Source organism: Antennarius striatus, chromosome 12 (genome assembly GCF_040054535.1).
Source record: "Antennarius striatus isolate MH-2024 chromosome 12, ASM4005453v1, whole genome shotgun sequence".
Taxonomy (NCBI): Eukaryota; Metazoa; Chordata; class Actinopteri; order Lophiiformes; family Antennariidae; genus Antennarius; species Antennarius striatus.
Window position 1 is genome coordinate 9,771,587 of NC_090787.1, and position 17,732 is coordinate 9,789,318.

The following is a 17,732-nucleotide window of genomic DNA, read 5'->3' on the forward strand; positions in this document are numbered from 1 at the left end:
TACATTCTGTGTGTGTGTGTGTGTGTGTGTGTGTGTGTGTGTGTGTGTGTGTGTGTGTGTGTGTGTGTGTGTGTGGGTGTGCGTTTGCGAACTTAAAAAATAATGAGGTCCCTGGGCGTAAGCTAGTTTACTTTAGTTCAGACAAAACACAGATTTCCTGACAATATTGACAAATGTTGATTTGACTTTTGCAGATCCAAAGCAAGGCTGATACACCAGTTTAAACGCCTCTCCTCCGAATTAACTGGAATACTTCTCTGCATTAGATATGACATCACTACTACTGAGAAATGAACACAGTACAGTACTGTTGTGATTCACTGACTTCAATCTGAGGATGCAGCTTTTCTGGTAACCCGTCAGGTCTTCAAGAGTAGAACAGGAGCTCCTTTACTATGGAACAATCTCCCGGTCTCGGTTCAGGGGACAGACACCCTGAGCTTATTTAAGACTTGACAAAAACCCTCCTCTTTGATAAAGCCTACTATTCAAAACAACACACATATACTGCTATAGGCCTAGACTGCTGAGGGTATTCTCTATGTGTCTCCCATTAAAGGGAATTACTTTAATTACTTTGGAGATTATGTTACTTCTCTTTCTTTGCTTTTCTTACTAATATTAAAATTAGACTTCTCAAGTGCTTGCAAGATACTGCCGCATTCTTTGTGCTTCTGCTTCACAGGTGGGGAACAAGTATGAAAGATAGGAAATCCAAAGACCTGGAAATCCTGCCCCTACTTCAGCAACTGCAGCCCAATTTGGACCGGAAATTCTATCTGGCCTATCTGCCTCTCTCTCTCTCTGTCTTTTCCTTGCCCTGTCTCTATCTCCAGTATATTTCCTTTCCCACCCAACCGGTCAGAACAGATGATCCCTTCCAGAGTTTGAGTCCTGCCCAGTTTCTTCCTCAATGAGGGAGTTTTTCCCCGCCACTGTCACCTAAGCTTGCTATGGAGGGTTCTGTTGGGTTTCTTTGTTAAAGCAGTTTGAAATGTCTGATGATGTGATTAAGTGCTATATAAATAAATGTTGATTGATTGATTGATAGGGCGCCACAGTGGGTAGCGCTGTCTTTGCACAGCACGGTGGTTCACGTCCCGCTCTGTGTGGAGTTTGCATGTTCTCCCCATTTCTGTGTGGGTTCTCCGGCTTTCTCCCACCTGCAATATTTTACTGTACGAGGGAAGCCTGACTGACGCTTGGTGTTTCTCCAGATGCCGTCGAACTTTCAAAGTTGACTGCTGCCAACTGTTGTTACATTTGTTGTTATATTTGCATTATTTATTTTGTTGTATTATTGTAATTATCAAAAATGGTGGAGAACATTCAACAGTTATATAATAAATTTAGAAAAATATCTCAATTTTTGATTCTTGAATTGGTTTCGAGGTTGCATGAATAACTCCATCAGCAAAAAAAAAGAGTAACCAGCAGGATAGGTCAAAAGATTTTGGCTATGACTATAACTATTCTTATTATGTGCTCTTGTTACTGTGCCAAACTGTAGGTGTAATTTTTATTCAACCATCTTGTGCTCCTCTTACTTGGCAGGAGAAAACACAATGACTTCTGTATATATCCGCTGTGAACACAACACATACAGAGCAGACTTCCTGTGAGAAAACATCATTGACTCTCAGCATATTCTCACATGACAAACAATAATTATAAAGTATAACCACTGGGGATTATTGCCATACAAAGTTTAGTTACTTTTATTTTTTTTATTCTTTTTTCGGACATGTTAAATAGAACAAACTTCACACCTTCATTACATTTACAACATCAACATCCAAAAAAAAAGATCTGATGAGTAGAAGCCAATAGGCTCGTGAAATTCCTGTCCCCCAGAATAAACAAAAATCTCTCATTGCAATATGTTGTCAATAACTCAGACATTCAATTTTTTCTACCAGTCATCCATTGAATTTAAGTTTAGTTAGATGCATTTATACAGATACAGTATTTGAAAGTTTAAAAAAAACACACTATAAGTAATGTACATACACAAATCTAAATTCATTAACATATCAGCAGTCATCACACTCAAAAATTAAAGCTGCAAATTTCTTCCCATTCAAAAAGGTATAATTAGAATAAAAATAATTCATACAACTCATATAGTACATGTTTACTATATTGTACATCTTTTTAAATGTATAGAAAATGCATAAATGACAAAAAAAATTTTTTTTTAAAGAGGTATGAAAGCAATGTATTACATTGCTTTCATAAAGACCCTGCAATATCAAACAAAAATGAAAATAAACCACTAATCACAATTAAAGCAACACTGCAGTTCGGAAATTGTTTCACTAAAAAGCCATTTAACTCCCCTATGAACAGATTTGTATAAGATTATCGAAGTTATGAGTTTCCATAACTTCATAGATGATTTATATCAATATATTGCCTTTAGGGTTGATGCTTTTAATTGAAAAAGTTATGACATACTGTTAGCAAGATATGGAGAAACGTTTTGATGTTACTGACATCTACTGTGCTGCATATACGTGATAGCATTCCAATCCATTGGTCTTGTCACTTACTGATATTGATTCTATCTGGCCTATCTGCCACTGCCACTGTCTGTCTTTCTCCTGAACCCCTTCCTCGATCCCCATTGTATTTCTTTTCCACACAACCGTTCAAGGGGGATGACCGCCCTCCTTCCGGAGTTTTTTCCCTGCTGCTGTCGCTTATGCTTGCTCTGGAGGGTTTTGTTGGGTTTCTCTTTCTGTAAAACCACTTCGAAATGTCTGTTGATGTCACTAAGCGCTTTATAAATAAAAGCTGATTGACTGATTTGCATTCTAACTTAGTAAGTGACAGGTGTCCAGCCAATGATTCGATAAGGTTCACTGACGCAACGCAGCCAATTATAGCATTGACGGCGCTGCATGTGCGCTCTGCTATACACGCCATGAAGGTTAGCTCATTAACGACTGGAAACGGGCAACGACACATCCACTCACCAAGGCCAAAGTAAAAAAGAAATGCGGTTCTATAAGATGGAAGGATTGTGGGAGTATAAGCAAATAGAAGAACAAGCAGTGAAAGTGAAACAAGCAGTGATTTTCTTTTTGAGAAAGTTCAAAGCAAGAAGCAGATGAAGCCATTAACCTGGACAAAGTGTACAACCACCTGAAAAATAAGGTAAAATTTTAGTCAGATTTGTGCATATTCTGATGACATTAAGATTTTTTTTTAATTTATGGATAAATGCTGTTGCTACTCTCCCCCCCCGAGAGCTGCCACCTTATCGTGGTGAGGGAGTTTGAGTGCCTGAGTGATCCCAGGAGCTATGCTGTCAGAGATTTTATGCTCCTACTAGGGTCTCCCTCGGCAAAGAGGTCCTGGGTGACGAGCCAGACGAAGAGCAGTAAGAAAACCCCTATGGCAAGGAAAACATCAAGGACCATGACGTATGGCACAACCTGGGCCCCACCCTGGAGCCAGGCCTGGGATTGGGGGCTTGTATGCAAGCGCCTGGTGGCTGGGCCTCTGCCCAAGGGGAAGACGTGGGCCCAACCTCCAGTGGACTCACCACCTGCCGAGGAAACCGTAGGGGATGGGCGCAGTTTGGATTGAGCGGCAGTCGTCAGCATGGAGCTTGATGACCGAATCCCCAGACAAAGAGCCTAGCTCTAGGGACATGGAATGTCACCTCGCTGGGGGAAAAGGAGTCAAAGCTTGTGAGGTTGAGAGGTACAGACTAGATATAGTCGGGCTCACCTTCACCAACAGCTTAGGCTCTGGAACCCAAATCCTAGAGAGGGGCTGGACTCTCCACTTTTAGTGTTGTCCAAGGTGAGAGGCGGGCTGGTGTAGGCTTGCTTATAGCCCCACAGCTCGTTCACCGGGGTGAACTTCATATATTGAAGTTCACCCCGTTGAACAAGAGGGTCGCGTCCCTGCAACTTCGGGTTGGGGACAGGTGTCTCACTGTCGTTTTGACCTACGGGCCGAACATCAGTGCGGAATACCCGGCCTTCTTGGAGTCCCTGGGAGAACTGAGGGGTACTGAATAGTGCTCCGACTGGGGACTCCATTGTTCTCCTTGGGGACTTCAACACTCACATGGGCAATGATAGTAAGACCTGGAAAGGGGTGATTGGGATGAAAGGCCTGCCCAATCTGAACACAAGTGGTGTTCTGTTATTGCACTTCTGTGCTAGTCACAGTCTGTCCATAATGAACACCTTAAGTGTTAAGGCCCAAACGTGTTTTGAGAGTCTGTTGGGAACGTCTGGCAGAACCCTCTGTCAGTGAGGTCTTCAACTCCCACCTCCTGGAAAGCTTCTCTCAGATCCCAGATTTCTTCTCTCCAACCATCTCTGTACTCCTCCTCCTCTACGATCTCATTCTCCAAGTCTCCAATCACACCTTACTAACTCAACTTCTTCCCTGGAGTCTCTGTGCTCTATGTCCTCACAGGTTTTTCTCAGATTCACCCCTCATCCACCCATCCGCTATGGACCTGCTCTTCTCATCCCACCAGTATTACCCCTAACCTAATCATCGGCTGGGGTCCGGCTTCCTTTTTTTTCCTCCGCACCACCATACTGATCCACCCCTCATCCACCCATCCGCTGTGGACTCACCGCTGTGGACCTGCACCTCCCATCCACCAGTATCACCCCTCACCTAACCATCGGCTGGGGTCCTGCTGCCTCTCTTCCTTCATGTCATCATACTGTTCCATCTCTCATCCGCCCATCCGCTGTGGACCTTCCTCTGTGGACCTGCACCTCCGAGCCCACCAGTATCACCCCCATCTATCCATGTGCTGTGCACCTTCTCCTCCAAGCCTACCAGTAACAACCCTCATCTATCCATCAGCTGGGGTCCTGCTTCCTTTCTTCCTCCGTGCCGCCATACAGTCATCCACACAGTTGTAATTGTGCCTTGACTTTAGCAATGGGAAAGATAACTTTAACCATATTGACACTGTCTCTATCTGGTCTATCTGCCACTCTCTGTCTCTCTTTCTCTTTCCCTGTTCTTATCTTCCTTTGATTTCTTTTCCACCCAACTAGTGAAGGTGGACGGCCGCCCAAAAGAGTCTGGGTCCTGCCTGGAGTTTTTTCCTCATTGAGGGAGATTTTCCCCGTAACTGTCGCTTATGCTTGCTCTGGAGGGTTCAGTTGGGTTTCTCTGTCTGTTAAAGTGCTTTGAAATGTCTGTTGCCATGATTAAGCGCTATATAAATAAAACTTGATTGAACTTAATTGATTGATCCCACAGGAGGCTGGGGACATTGAGTCAGAGTGGACCATGTTCTCCACCTCCATTGTCGAAGTGGCTGCTCCTGCTGTCGCGGAGGTTGAAGATGGATGGATCGATGGATGCTGGGACTACTGGATAATTTTGGGTAGTAGAAATGCTAATAAAAAAAGGAGTAATTAAATATTTTACAAAGAGTTATAGGCATTTACACTGTACCACAAGATATAGCACACGTCATTGTGCAAAATGTGAATCTTTTAATGTGAACAAAATGTTATGTCTGTTATGTCTGAAAGGTCTATATGTGCCATTTCTTCCAGAACGGGACCCTAAGCAGCATTCTTCCCATGGCCAAAGCAGGACCCTCATATATGACACACTACACATCTCATGAAGAACAAGATTTTTATCTTTTTTGTGACAAAATGGGCCAAATCACTTACATTAAAAGTAAACTAACGAAAATTGCTACTGTAGTTTGATTCTTTTCATAAGCCATGTAACTTGCTATGATCCAAGGTTTTGAACAACTGTGATACTGGTGTGAGGCCACAGCGTGCACATCTGATGTTGCTCAGTGGTCCTCAGTGCGCTCAGGAAGCTTGTGTGTATGCCCAGAAACATGAAAAATTAGAGGTAACATTGCTATCCACACAAGTCATGCATATCTCCTGTTTCTTTAAATCTTTCTTCACGTCCTTCTATATAATCAAGTTCATTCCCACAACCTTCATTGCTAGTCACCTGCTCCTCATACCTCAATCAGTCTCCACTCTCTATGTATACCTGTTCAGCCTACAGTTCTCTGCCAGAATATTAGCGTTCATTTCTACTTTTCAACTTTCATTTTCCCAGTGATTCTACCTGATTTCTGGATTTTGTTTAATGTTTGCCTGTTCCATATTAGATGTGTTCGTCAGTTCAGATAGTTAACCTGAATTTGAAATAAACCATGGATTTGGAATTCCCTTTACTGTTGTGCTTTTGGATCCTCTCCATGTATTCCGTGACTGCTTGGCACTTTTTCTTAAAAATCGGGGTGCAGCAACCTGTGGTTCTTTAGCCCCACTGCAGTGGCTGTCCATGGCTTTGACAAAAGATATACATGGATAGAGGTGGAAAAAAAATTAGAATAATATTTTATTTGAATTTTCATGTCAAAAATTTTACTATCTACAACTCAAACAATACTTAGGTAACGCACACATCAAATTAACAAGAAAAAAAAATTTTTGTCAGCTAAAAAACAGTCATATCATTTATCTATGGCCCATATTTTGCTGTAACAGTGGCAAAATTTTTTGGTTATCAGTTAGATTTATCTGAGATAAAAATTTTCGATATAACAGATGGTGAAAATAGAAACAGTTTTCCTGCACCTCCATGGTGCAGGAAAATGGAACGTTTGAAAATGTTCCTGCAAATCAAAGACCTGATCTGTCCAGAGCTGGTAGATCCAAACTGGCTGGAAAAATTCTACTGGACAGTACAACTCAATCTGAAAAAATTATTCCAGGGAAACATGGCCATGCAGGTGCTAGACAACACAATCCACACAAAAAAAAGAAAAAAGATAAAGAAAGTGATCATTTATATTGTACTAAAATCCCAACCCAAACCACAAACTACAGCATAAACATGTCAACTATCAGAAGGTCATTCCCATACAATACTACATGTCGAGTGATAAGGAAGACCTTAAAAAAATTGTGGTTGAAACATGGAATTCTATTCGGAAAATTTTTAGAAAATACAAAAAAATGTACATTTGGAGTTCTCTCTACTTTGCATCACCGAGCAGCTAGAGAGCAGATCTTCTTAAATGTGACCACTTCATGTTTTCAGCTCACAGAGAATATGGATCCAGCAGTTCCATGTGTTCAGAAACATGAGTGAGGTTATTCAATTACAGGAAATATCACAGAATTCAGTAGGTCAGATTTTCTCAATCAACTGGAAGACACTGATGACACTTTAAAATATGAGGTGCATAACAGTGAATGTATGTATGGATAGATAGATAGATAGATAGATAGATAGATAGATAGATAGATAGATAGATAGATAGATAGATAGATAGATAGATAGATAGATAGATAGATAGATAGATAGATAGATAGATAGGCTGTCTCAAATTACATTTTCTCATCTAAAATAGTTGTAAAAATGTATTCAGCTGAAAATTCAGTCAGCCTATGAAGAGTTCTGAATTTCTAGAGCTGAATCACATGTGTGCCATACCGTGCTTCCATATATATATTAAGGAACTCTATATTGTTTGTTATGTAAGATCATCAATACAGCTGTAAAGGAAATAAAACGTACAAAATAATTATACATCACCCTCATGTAAAAAGAAATTACTGCTCAATTAGGCTCAGTGGTAATGGTGATAGAGTTAAGTATCCATAGTTAATGTGTTCATTATAGGACTCAGAAATAACTATTTCTGTTTCACGTCACAGGGTGAGAAACAAGGATTCAATTAATTTTAAGAAATTTTAGAATGGACATTTGTTTATACTCTTGCCTTACATAAAAAAAATAAAGGAAAGTTTAGTTTTGTTGGTTAGTCCTTCCTGGTTGGGTACCTTTCTGCCGGTAGTGGAAAAGACTGGTGGTGTCAAGCTCATCCATGTAGTGAACAGCCTCTGCAAACAACTTTGCCACCTAATAAATAGAGCAAATAGTCTTTACAGTACTTAAATATTAATACGTCAATATATATTCACCATTTTCTTCAGAAAGCCCCCTAGGGGCAGGAATCTAAAATACTGATGTTGTCATGTTTTGTTCCAGTTGTGAATCATTTGACAAAAGCTGATGGAAGAATTCCTCAGTTTTCTTACTTCTACCAGCTTTGACAGTGTTTGTGGATATATTAGAAAAGACATCAGTCAATCTTGGACACCTTTAGGCATGAAATAAAAAGAAATATACTTGTAATCAATAATCGAATGCAATGAAATGATGCTGGCATGTCTTGCCAGGCTCTTCATGCCACATAAAAATGTTTTGTTAATCTGATAGGTTTCACGTTTGTTGGGTGTAATCTGTATGAATGGCGCAAAGAAAAGAGTGCTCCAATCGGCATGACATAAATGTTACTGACTTAACAAGAATAATAATGAAGTCCGTAGAGGGGGCTTAAGAAAAGCTTTAGTTAATGTAACATTAAAAAATTGATGTGATTCACAGGCCAAAATAAATATTTTGAAGTGTAATTGTGCTTGTACTGTGTGGCACTATTTGGTGTTAATATTAGGTAAAATGCAGCTATTGTATGCAAATGTTATTTATTATATACTCATAGCTTTTTGTCATTTGCTCATCAATCTTCCTATATCTATATAAATTAACCAACCAGCCAGAATTTGAGGCTTCCCACTCAGACTCTGACATCAAAGAGTAATGGCCACTGTGAGAATATATTAACTGCAGACAGCAACACTTTTCCCCAGTCACTTGTCGTGTGACATTTACTGACCTGGTAATTGGTGATGAGGGGAACACCGTAATCAATAGCCATTCTGCGGATGATCAAGTTATCCTTCGCGTGGTGCGTGTTATTGTTGGGCAAGTTCACAACGAGGTCAATCTGACCCTCGCTGATCAGTCTGTAAAAAAAAACCAAAAAACTATTTAAAGTAATGAACTTCAGCTTTGAAATATGGAATTACAGAATCTAATCACACAACCTCCTTTATCCCAGTGCAGCTTAAATAATGGAGTATCCACTGTTCACGGGGTTAATGATATGACCTTTGCTTCCTCTTGTCCAAATCTCTCTTGATGGCTGGCCATCAGGGTCTGAGTTTGTGCCAATGGATGAATGAGCAGCAAATACTGTATATTGCAGGGGACTTTGGAAAACAGTAGAATCTTTTAACTGTTTGGTGCATCTTAAGGACATTCACACTGGTTGCATATTTGTGATGACCAGACCAGACACTGGCATTTGTATTTCTGCACTTGCATGCACCACATTAATATGTTAACTACGTAGCTCTTTGCAGTTTTTATCCTCATTGATTTGGTTCTACATTCTGAACAGTTACTGAAGATCTCAATGATCTGACTCTTTTGGACAGCAAAGATTAGCAGAATCCAGCATAGAGAAAACTAAAGTCAACAAATGATAGGGAAAACTTGAACATGAAGATCTCAACATGTCAACAATAGACTGAACTTTTCTAAGCATGGAATAGTGCTATGTTCCAAACAAAGCTACACTTGTCCATTTTGTATGCTAGTTGTGCGTTACTTGTATCTACCGGTACACTGGGGAAAAAATGTTTAGTTTTTTGGAAGTTTCTCCACTTTTGAGACTCATTTTATCAACAAAAGTCAAAGAAAATCAGTATAAAAACTCACTATTAAAGGCCTATAAATCTAATGCTATCACCCACTATTCTAATTACTCTTGAACTGTGTCTATCACTCCCACTGTCTCCATCTCTCTCAAACATAGACAACAGACCCACTTAAAGGCCTTTGACAGATGGCTGAAACTAGCTTTATTCTAATACACAATACGGGGGACAGACAACAGCAGCAACAAAGGTCGTGTTCTTTTTAAAGAGTTGGCCTCTACATCACAGGTTATGCCAGACAGCCTTATGTTGATTTAGTCTAGGTCTAGTAAATTCCTTTTACACCTTCTTCTTTGTCGACTCATTTCAAAGCATATGGTCCAGATGGCTTCATTGTACCATGATAATGACTTGTTTGTGGAATCATTACCTCAAAATTACCGTTACACTAAGGCTGCTCCAATTCTTCTGTGATGGATCATTTGAAAAAGGTTGTATGTTAGACAAATGAAAGTGATTGATATAACTTCTGTTTCATTTAAAAAATAACGAAAATATATGTGATTTGCCTTACAATCAAATCAATGTCAAAGTTGTTCAAGTTTTCCAATCCAAAATAAGTATTGCTTGCCATGGCAAAATGAAAACCATAATGCTTTAGCTGCTTTTTTGATTATCTCCAAACTTGGTACTGCTGTAACATTAAACGTTCCACGTCTCCCCTATTTAAGCCCTACTTCTGGCTAATGCAATTAGTATGGACTTCTTAGTCTGCTGCATCTACTTTGATCTTGTGAGCATATCGCAAACATAATGAAGGCACGATGCCCTTAGACATTAAGGCAGAATCTGATCAAACATTAGATTAGATACTGCCATTTTGAATCCAATGAATCACAATTTTTGGATAGCTTAACCCTGGCCTCTGGAACCATAAACACATCTCTGCCTTCAAGGTCTTTCATTAGTTTGCCGTTCCATGTGTGAATGAGTCATAAGAATCAAAATAGAAATTTAAGCACAATGAGTAATTTTTGCGGGCGGCAGTAGCTCAGTGGTAGAGCGGGCAGCAGAGCGGGTCATCCCATGTTCCGAGATTCCCGCTCCAGCCCAAAAACACTCAGTGTGAGCTGAAAGTGGGAGGTGTCAGCTCTCCTCTGTACAACTGCCAAGGCACCCTTGAGCAAGGCGCCGTCCCCCCTCACAAGCAGCTCATTTGGGCGCTTCACAAAGGGGCTGCTCGCCACAAAGGGGCTGCTCGCCACGCGTTGCATGCTCACAAGCCCCCTTGTGTGTGGTTGTGTGTATTACAAGGGCCTGTACACACTAATATGTATGATTATGACGGAAATTGATTCGCTGTGGCGACCCCTGAAGGGAAAAGCCGAAAGGAAAAGAAGAAGATGACGTGCTAAAGTGTGCATTCTTAATTTCCCTTTGGGGATTACAACAGTGAAAAAAAAAATTTCTCAACCTCTTTATGCTGGGCAAATCCGTGTTTCCTTCTTTCTCAGAAGGCCACGCAACTGGAGTGGCAGGGACATCGTTGGCGCACAGCCATGCAGAGGTGGCTTCAGTAGCATAAAGCTACAGGACAAGAATAAGAAAACACACAGCATACATATCAACGGTAGAAAAATGAAATAAAGGAAATAATTCTGACATCAATTTTTCAGTACTCACTTTGAATCCTTCTTCTTTAAGTCTATGGGCAGTAGCCAGGAAATTGGGTCGGAATGAATGCTAGGAGGATAACAGAGGATCAGAAAACAAACAAACAACACTGAGTCATAGCACAGCAAGTAGCATTTAAAGTTGTTTTAATTTTGTCAGCAATTCAAGGTCATTTCAGAAACATGTCATCAGTATCAAACTCAACAGTACCCAAGAGTTTAAAAAAAACTCTTGTATACATGACAATAAAAATAATGTTCAAAACTAATGGGTCCTTGAAATGTAAAATGCATTGGAGAATCGGACTGCTTAAAACTAAACAGGATACTGGTATAGACAATTTCAGCATGTGCTGTAGAATACACTCAAAAAAATATAATGGCAGTTATTTTACCACAAACATTTTGCATTTATGGCAGGACATGCCATACAAATTCATAAGGTTATCAGTGATAAGCTTTGAATGTTTTACATTGATAAGAATCTCACCAGATCCAACAGTCTATCATCGATCACCAGCTTGACTTCTAAGCACGTTCTATAGATCAGCAGTCCCCAAACTTTTTTGCACCACAGAACGGTTTCATCAAATATAATATTTTCACAGACCGGCCTTCATTTGCTCAATAATCGTTAATGATGCCAGGACAGCTGTAGTCTAATAATAAATCGTCCGCAGTGTTTTTATGTAAAATAAAGACATCAACAGACAATAATTATTTTTTTTTACATAAATTGATAATCAACATCTCTGTAAACAAAATAATTGTAAGAAATAATTAGAATAAAAACTCGATTCAAGTGACTGCACTGATGAGGTTTATTTTGAAATATAGCGACTTACAATCAGTGCATTCAACGTTGGAGAAATATTGATCATTTCCAATAAAAGAGTGAACAAGTCAATCAAATAACAATAATTACAATAATGAGAATTAGTGGTTGGGGACCGCTGATCTAGGGGTAACAGGAGAGAAAGACACCTGAAGTGTGTTCCGGACGTCCTTTGCAATTTGGTTTTCTTTACGGTCACTGCAGAAAATCCCACTCCACAAAGACAGGAGGTTGGAAATGGTGATCCCAGAATAATCTGCACTTAATCCAGAACACTGGCACGGTTGCGGGCGCTTAATTTGGTGGTAATGGCTGGTAACCTGTCACGTGACCGAGAACTGTCAAGCAGGACAGACGCATGCATTTGTCTGTGTGTCGTTCTACACAGACGACGCTTTTCAAAATAAAACATCTTTAGACTGGTAATCAATGAAAAAAAAGAAGGTCAAACTTTCTTTGCAGCCCAGTACCTAATGCCCCGCGACCAGATACCCGGTCGCGACCCAGTGGTTGGGGACCACTGACATATTCAGATGTAACAGAGAATCTGGTAATTTTTCATAATAAAACATCTTGCAGAATCCCAAATAAATAAAACGGAGGTAATGCAAATTATTTTTTCTTTCTGAGCTGCTCGGTACCAAAAGATCCACGGACCGGTACCGGGGGTTGGGGACCCCTGCTATAGAGGACAGATCAGTAAGGACAGGTAAAATAAAGACTTTCCATTCATTTTTGACAGAATTCAGATGCTGAAAATGAGGAAAATGTTTTTGTATTAAATGATATTTGTCACTTTCCAGGATTCCTGTTCACAGCGGGAGATTTTTTGTCTGATGCATTCAAGTTCTGCTGGTAGGTATTTCTCGAAGTCATTTGCAGTAGTAAACTCAAAAGCTGTGATCTTTAGGTCACATTAGATTTGTCAAGAGTTGCATAAAGCAAGGTGTGATTTGGTGTGAAAGAAACAGTGGATTACCAGGCTGGCAGAGGCAGAAGCCAATAGCCTAAAAGATTTGGGCCATCTGTTCATAAGAAACCTCACGTTTGTTGGTATGTGGGCAGGACGCACCGACAGGAAAAATAAACATGAGGGAAGTAGAAATCCAGATGGCTGTAGTATTACCTGAATCCCAATCAGGATGCCCTTCTGTGGAAGCTTGAAGCCTGTGGAGAGCATCGCCTTCAGGAAGGCTGAATAAAGATTTGGTCCAAAACAGGCTACCTGCAGTTAAGCATGCAAATAGGCATGGGTGAGTAATAATTAACAAAATATTTCTAAATTAAATGTGACAAACGCATTGATGCAAAAACCAGGTTGTGTGTTTCAGAAAGCCTCACTTCCCCAGTAGAGGCCATCTCACAGCGAAGCACAGGATCTGCATCCCTGAGGCGAGGCCAGGAGAACATAGGCGCCTGGGAAAGCAGAAAATGGGGAGGGATTGTGTCAGGAAACTTTTGAAGCAATAAATTACACCACATGTGACAATGGTAAGTCCATGTTGAAACTGCATCACCTGGTTCGGCTTCAAACAGTTATCATAACTCAAAATGGTTTTCAATGATGGTCAGTTGAGTTAATTTACCAAAGTGGCAGTCATTATGATAATTAATGGTTTACTATGATTTGTGTTCCTCTTAAATTACCATGATAAAAAAGGTTTGCTAATAATAGTGGATGTAAAATGAAATTAACAAATACTTAAAGAACATGACAGTCGATAGACGTAAATTCCAAAAGAAACTGATTCAACACTGCTACAATCTACAGGTTTAACAATCAGGTAAACAAAGCCGGAGGTTGTAGTATACCATCAGTCCAATTACAAATAAAGGGTTTTTTGGGGTTTTTTTTACCCAAAACCAAAACATCGGCTTCAACTATCAAACTTTTAAAGGTAAAGAAAAAAAGTATGGAAACATGGAAGAATTGAAGAGATTTATGATACATTCTGCTTGTTAACAAACCAAAAACATTTGAAATAGACTTCTTCAACTGCAATTCACCAATAATGTAACTGCCTGTCTAGCTGCTGAGTCTCCTTAGTGGCAGAACAGCAAGAAGAATAAACTCAAGAAGATACAGAGGAAGAGAAGACTGCAAGGAAAGATAAATGATAAAATAAATTCAATGGGGAAAATGAATGAAATTACTCGAAAGAACAAAAGGTGCGATATCAAATAATTAAGACAAGAGAAAAACTTGTCTAGAAAAACGATGGAAAGAGTAAAATAGGGAAAGACAGTAAAATGCAAACTGCAAAATTCTATCAGTAAAGACGAGGTTAAAGAATGAATGAAAGGAATGTGCTTGAAACAGAAGAGAAGACAGTGGCGTCTTGTCATTGTGTTACAAATTAAGAATAGTTGTGTGCCATGTATAAAGCTGTTCTCATTTCTCCTTCTAATGCAGACAACCCCCATTACCTTGAAAGGAGACAGAGAGGGAGGCAGTGTGCCTTTGTGTGGTTCATGTGTATGCACACACAGAGGCAAGGGCCACTAGGGGGGATTCATCCTTGAAACGGGCTATCTAATCAGTTTATTGTAATGTTTGCATACTAATGTAAGGAGGGATGAGAGAAGGGAATGCATAGAGACCCTGCTTTGCGTATCTTGGCTTTGTTCAAATAGTCAGACAAAGTATGAAGAGATAAAACAGCAGAATGTAACCAAGATCAAAAAATGAAGAGGCAGTGAGAGGGAACTTTTATGACAATGAAACAAGGAACTTGAAAAAGAAGAAAACTTGCTTCATGGTCTTTCTGTGAAAAAAGTGAGATTAAATATACAGGATTAAACATAGAACCAATCTTTACCAACCACTGACAATAAGAAGCCTTGAAGAGTATGTTTTATAAAAAACCTCAGTGGTCTCAGTTGTAATGGTTTGCCCTCTAAATGCAACGGTTTGTTTCCAGGACAGAACACATATGACTGTCGCAATAACCAGGGCTTCACAGCAACAACATCCTACACACACACCACCTCCCCATCTCTCTCTCTCCCATCCCGAACGCCCACTCCTCAGAGACAGGAGAAGCACCACAACATGAACAATGTCCTCTTGGGGCACCAGCTGAGCACCAGTACAGAAGAAAATGAATAAAGTTAGACATTTCCACATTACATTTTTGCTCAATGTAAATTCATGTCTGAGACCGGAATGGCACCCGTCTAACTGTGTTGTATTTTTTTTTAAATGACCGGAGCCTCAAGCTTTAATTGAGGTTTAAATAATGTTAGCAATAAAGTTATATGTCAACTCACGGTCAATTTAGGCTGATGAAAACCTGGAGTGCACCAATTCAGAGCACATAAAACCTCCACACAGAAAGGACTCGAATCTGGAACCTTCTTGTAGTGAGGCAACAGCGCTACCTGCTGTGCTACCATGCCACCCTAATGCGCGGGCAACAGTAAATATGGTAACAGTACACACTGGATGTTTCCATGAAGCTTACGGTCTTCAAATTCAAAAAAGGAAGATAATACCATGTAGCTACTACAAAATACAGGTGTTGGTTTGACGGAAGCATGTCCTATTCAGTGTTTCTGGAATTAGATATTTCTTCCAACTCATTTGGCTAACAAGAATGTGTCTATCTCAGAAGTCACCATAACATTCTGAAGGCCACGGTCAAGGGAACAAAACATTCAGTGTTAGCAGTTATTTTTCTTCAGCCAATAATTGCCCAATGGGGACTGACACCAAAACACCAAACCCACTTCCTCCTCCTCAAATGTTATTTTTGTGCTTGTCGTCTTCTCAGTATCATAAATACAGCAGTGTTATTGTTCCTGGGAGTTTTTGTATTGAGACAGAGATCACACAAAAGGGACTTGTTAGTGAAAAGAAAACAAGGCCTCAAACGAGGGACTGTCACGGAGAGAATAAAACATGGCAAGAGCAGCGGTGTGATGTTAAAAGTGAACAAGACAGATAAATGAAGGTGGCTCCTGTGGATGTCAGCGACTTGTGCCTTGTGATGATACAATGAAGACGGACAGGATGAAAGCTGGGACAGAGCGTATTTTGATGGCTCCCACTTCAGGCTACTGCAGCTGGATAATGAGTCAAAACATCACAGTATGTTTTTTCAGAAGGGTCTTGATACTGCGGTAGCATTGCTATGTTAAACAGGAAGAAATTAACCATAGCCACACTGTTTCATTATCACACACACTGGCAGGCCTTCCAGCAAGCCCACATTAGTTAGTCTGAAGTCTGTATCATAGACTCCAAGTGAAATCGGAAAGTCTTTTAAGCCCGGTGTCCAGAGTATTCAGAGTTCTGTTTAATATTCTTCACCACTATGTAGACTAGAAATTGAAAACTTTACGTGGCGGGGGAGAGTAGGAGATTATACCTGCGTGATTGGCTGCAAACTACACCCATTGTTGCAACAGCCCCACTATAATTAGAGGGAGAAATTACCTCTGAAAAATAGCTTAGGAACAGCTGGCAACAGAAAGTTTTTCACATCCAATCTAAGAAGTGAGCCTCCCAACCGATACGACAAAGCACTTACACCCCACCATCATGCCAAGACAGAGGGATGGAGCAGTAATTGCCAGTTATAGTATGATATCCAATAGAAGCTGAACTGAAGTACCAGTAAGATATCAGAAACATGTGACTCTTTATGCAGGAACTAATTTTGAAACCATACTCATTTCATTTGATTGCAGGAAGTTCAGACACATGGTTATTAAGACTTTGTGAGGAATACAAAAAGCCATTTTTTTACTCAGGAAATAGTTATTACCTTTTAAATTCACTATTGTGTTTTACACAGTTAAATGTTTAATGTAGAGCAGTAGAACAGTTAAAACATCAGAATCGTGTTTCACATTTAAACATAGATAGAAAGACCATTTACCCTATTTTATCACCATTTGCAGGTGGCTGTTATGGAACAGGAAGTGGCAAAGATTAGTCAGGATGAAGTGAGGATGCCATTGAAGAGGATGAATAGTGGAAAGGCACTCGGAGGTATGGAAGTGTCTAGGAGAGGTGGCAGTAGAGTTTCTGACTGGGTTGTTCAACAGGATCTTAGATAGTGAGAAGATGCCCTAGGAATGGAGAAGTGTGTTGGTGCCCATTTGTAAAAACAAGGGAGACGTGTAGAGTTGTGGCAACTACAGAGGAATAAAGCTGACGAGCCATACAATGAAGTTATGGGAAAGAGTAGTGGAAGCTAGACTAAGGGCAGAAGTGAGCATTTGTGAGCAGCAGTATGGTTTCATGGCAAAAAAGAGTACTGCAGATGCAGTATTTGCTTTGAGGATGTTGATAGAGAAGTACACAGAAGGCCAGAGGGAGCTGCATTGTGTTTTTGTAGATCTGGAGAAAGCTTATGACAGTGTGCCCAGAGAGGAACTGTGGTATTGTATGAGGAAGTCTGGAGTGGCAGAGAAGAATGTTAGAGCAGTGTAGGACATGTATGAGGACTGTAAGACAGTGGTGAGGTGTGCTGTAGGTGTGACAGAGGAGTTCAAGGTGGAGGTGGGACTGCATCAGAGATCAGCTCTGAGCCCCTTCTTGTTCGCTATAGTGATGGACAGGCTGAACCTCCATGGAAGATGATGTTTGCAGATGACATTGAGATCTACAGTGAGAGCAGGGAACAGGTGGAGGAGAAGCTAGAGAGGTGGAGGTTTGTCCTGGAAAGGAGA

At 40.2% G+C, this 17,732-nt stretch overlaps 1 protein-coding gene across 2 annotated transcripts in view; it reads right to left on the reverse strand.

Annotated features, from left to right (window-relative positions):
* Positions 1–1,656: 1,656 nt before the first annotated feature.
* The window catches only part of cps1 (carbamoyl-phosphate synthase 1, mitochondrial), a 46,581-nt gene continuing 30,505 nt past the window's right edge, over positions 1,657–17,732 (reverse strand). The window contains exons 33-39 of one of the 2 annotated variants that reach the window (XM_068328831.1): positions 13,395–13,469; positions 13,180–13,278; positions 11,229–11,288; positions 11,020–11,132; positions 8,720–8,849; positions 7,824–7,902; positions 1,657–5,389 (exon numbers count right to left, since the gene is read on the reverse strand). In XM_068328831.1, coding sequence (XP_068184932.1) covers positions 5,361–5,389; positions 7,824–7,902; positions 8,720–8,849; positions 11,020–11,132; positions 11,229–11,288; positions 13,180–13,278; positions 13,395–13,469 — 585 coding nt within the window. In that variant the 3' untranslated portion in view covers positions 1,657–5,360. Of the gene's footprint in view, positions 5,390–6,344; positions 6,770–7,823; positions 7,903–8,719; positions 8,850–11,019; positions 11,133–11,228; positions 11,289–13,179; positions 13,279–13,394; positions 13,470–17,732 lie in introns of those variants that run through there. The other variant, XM_068328830.1, reaches the window with a different exon arrangement.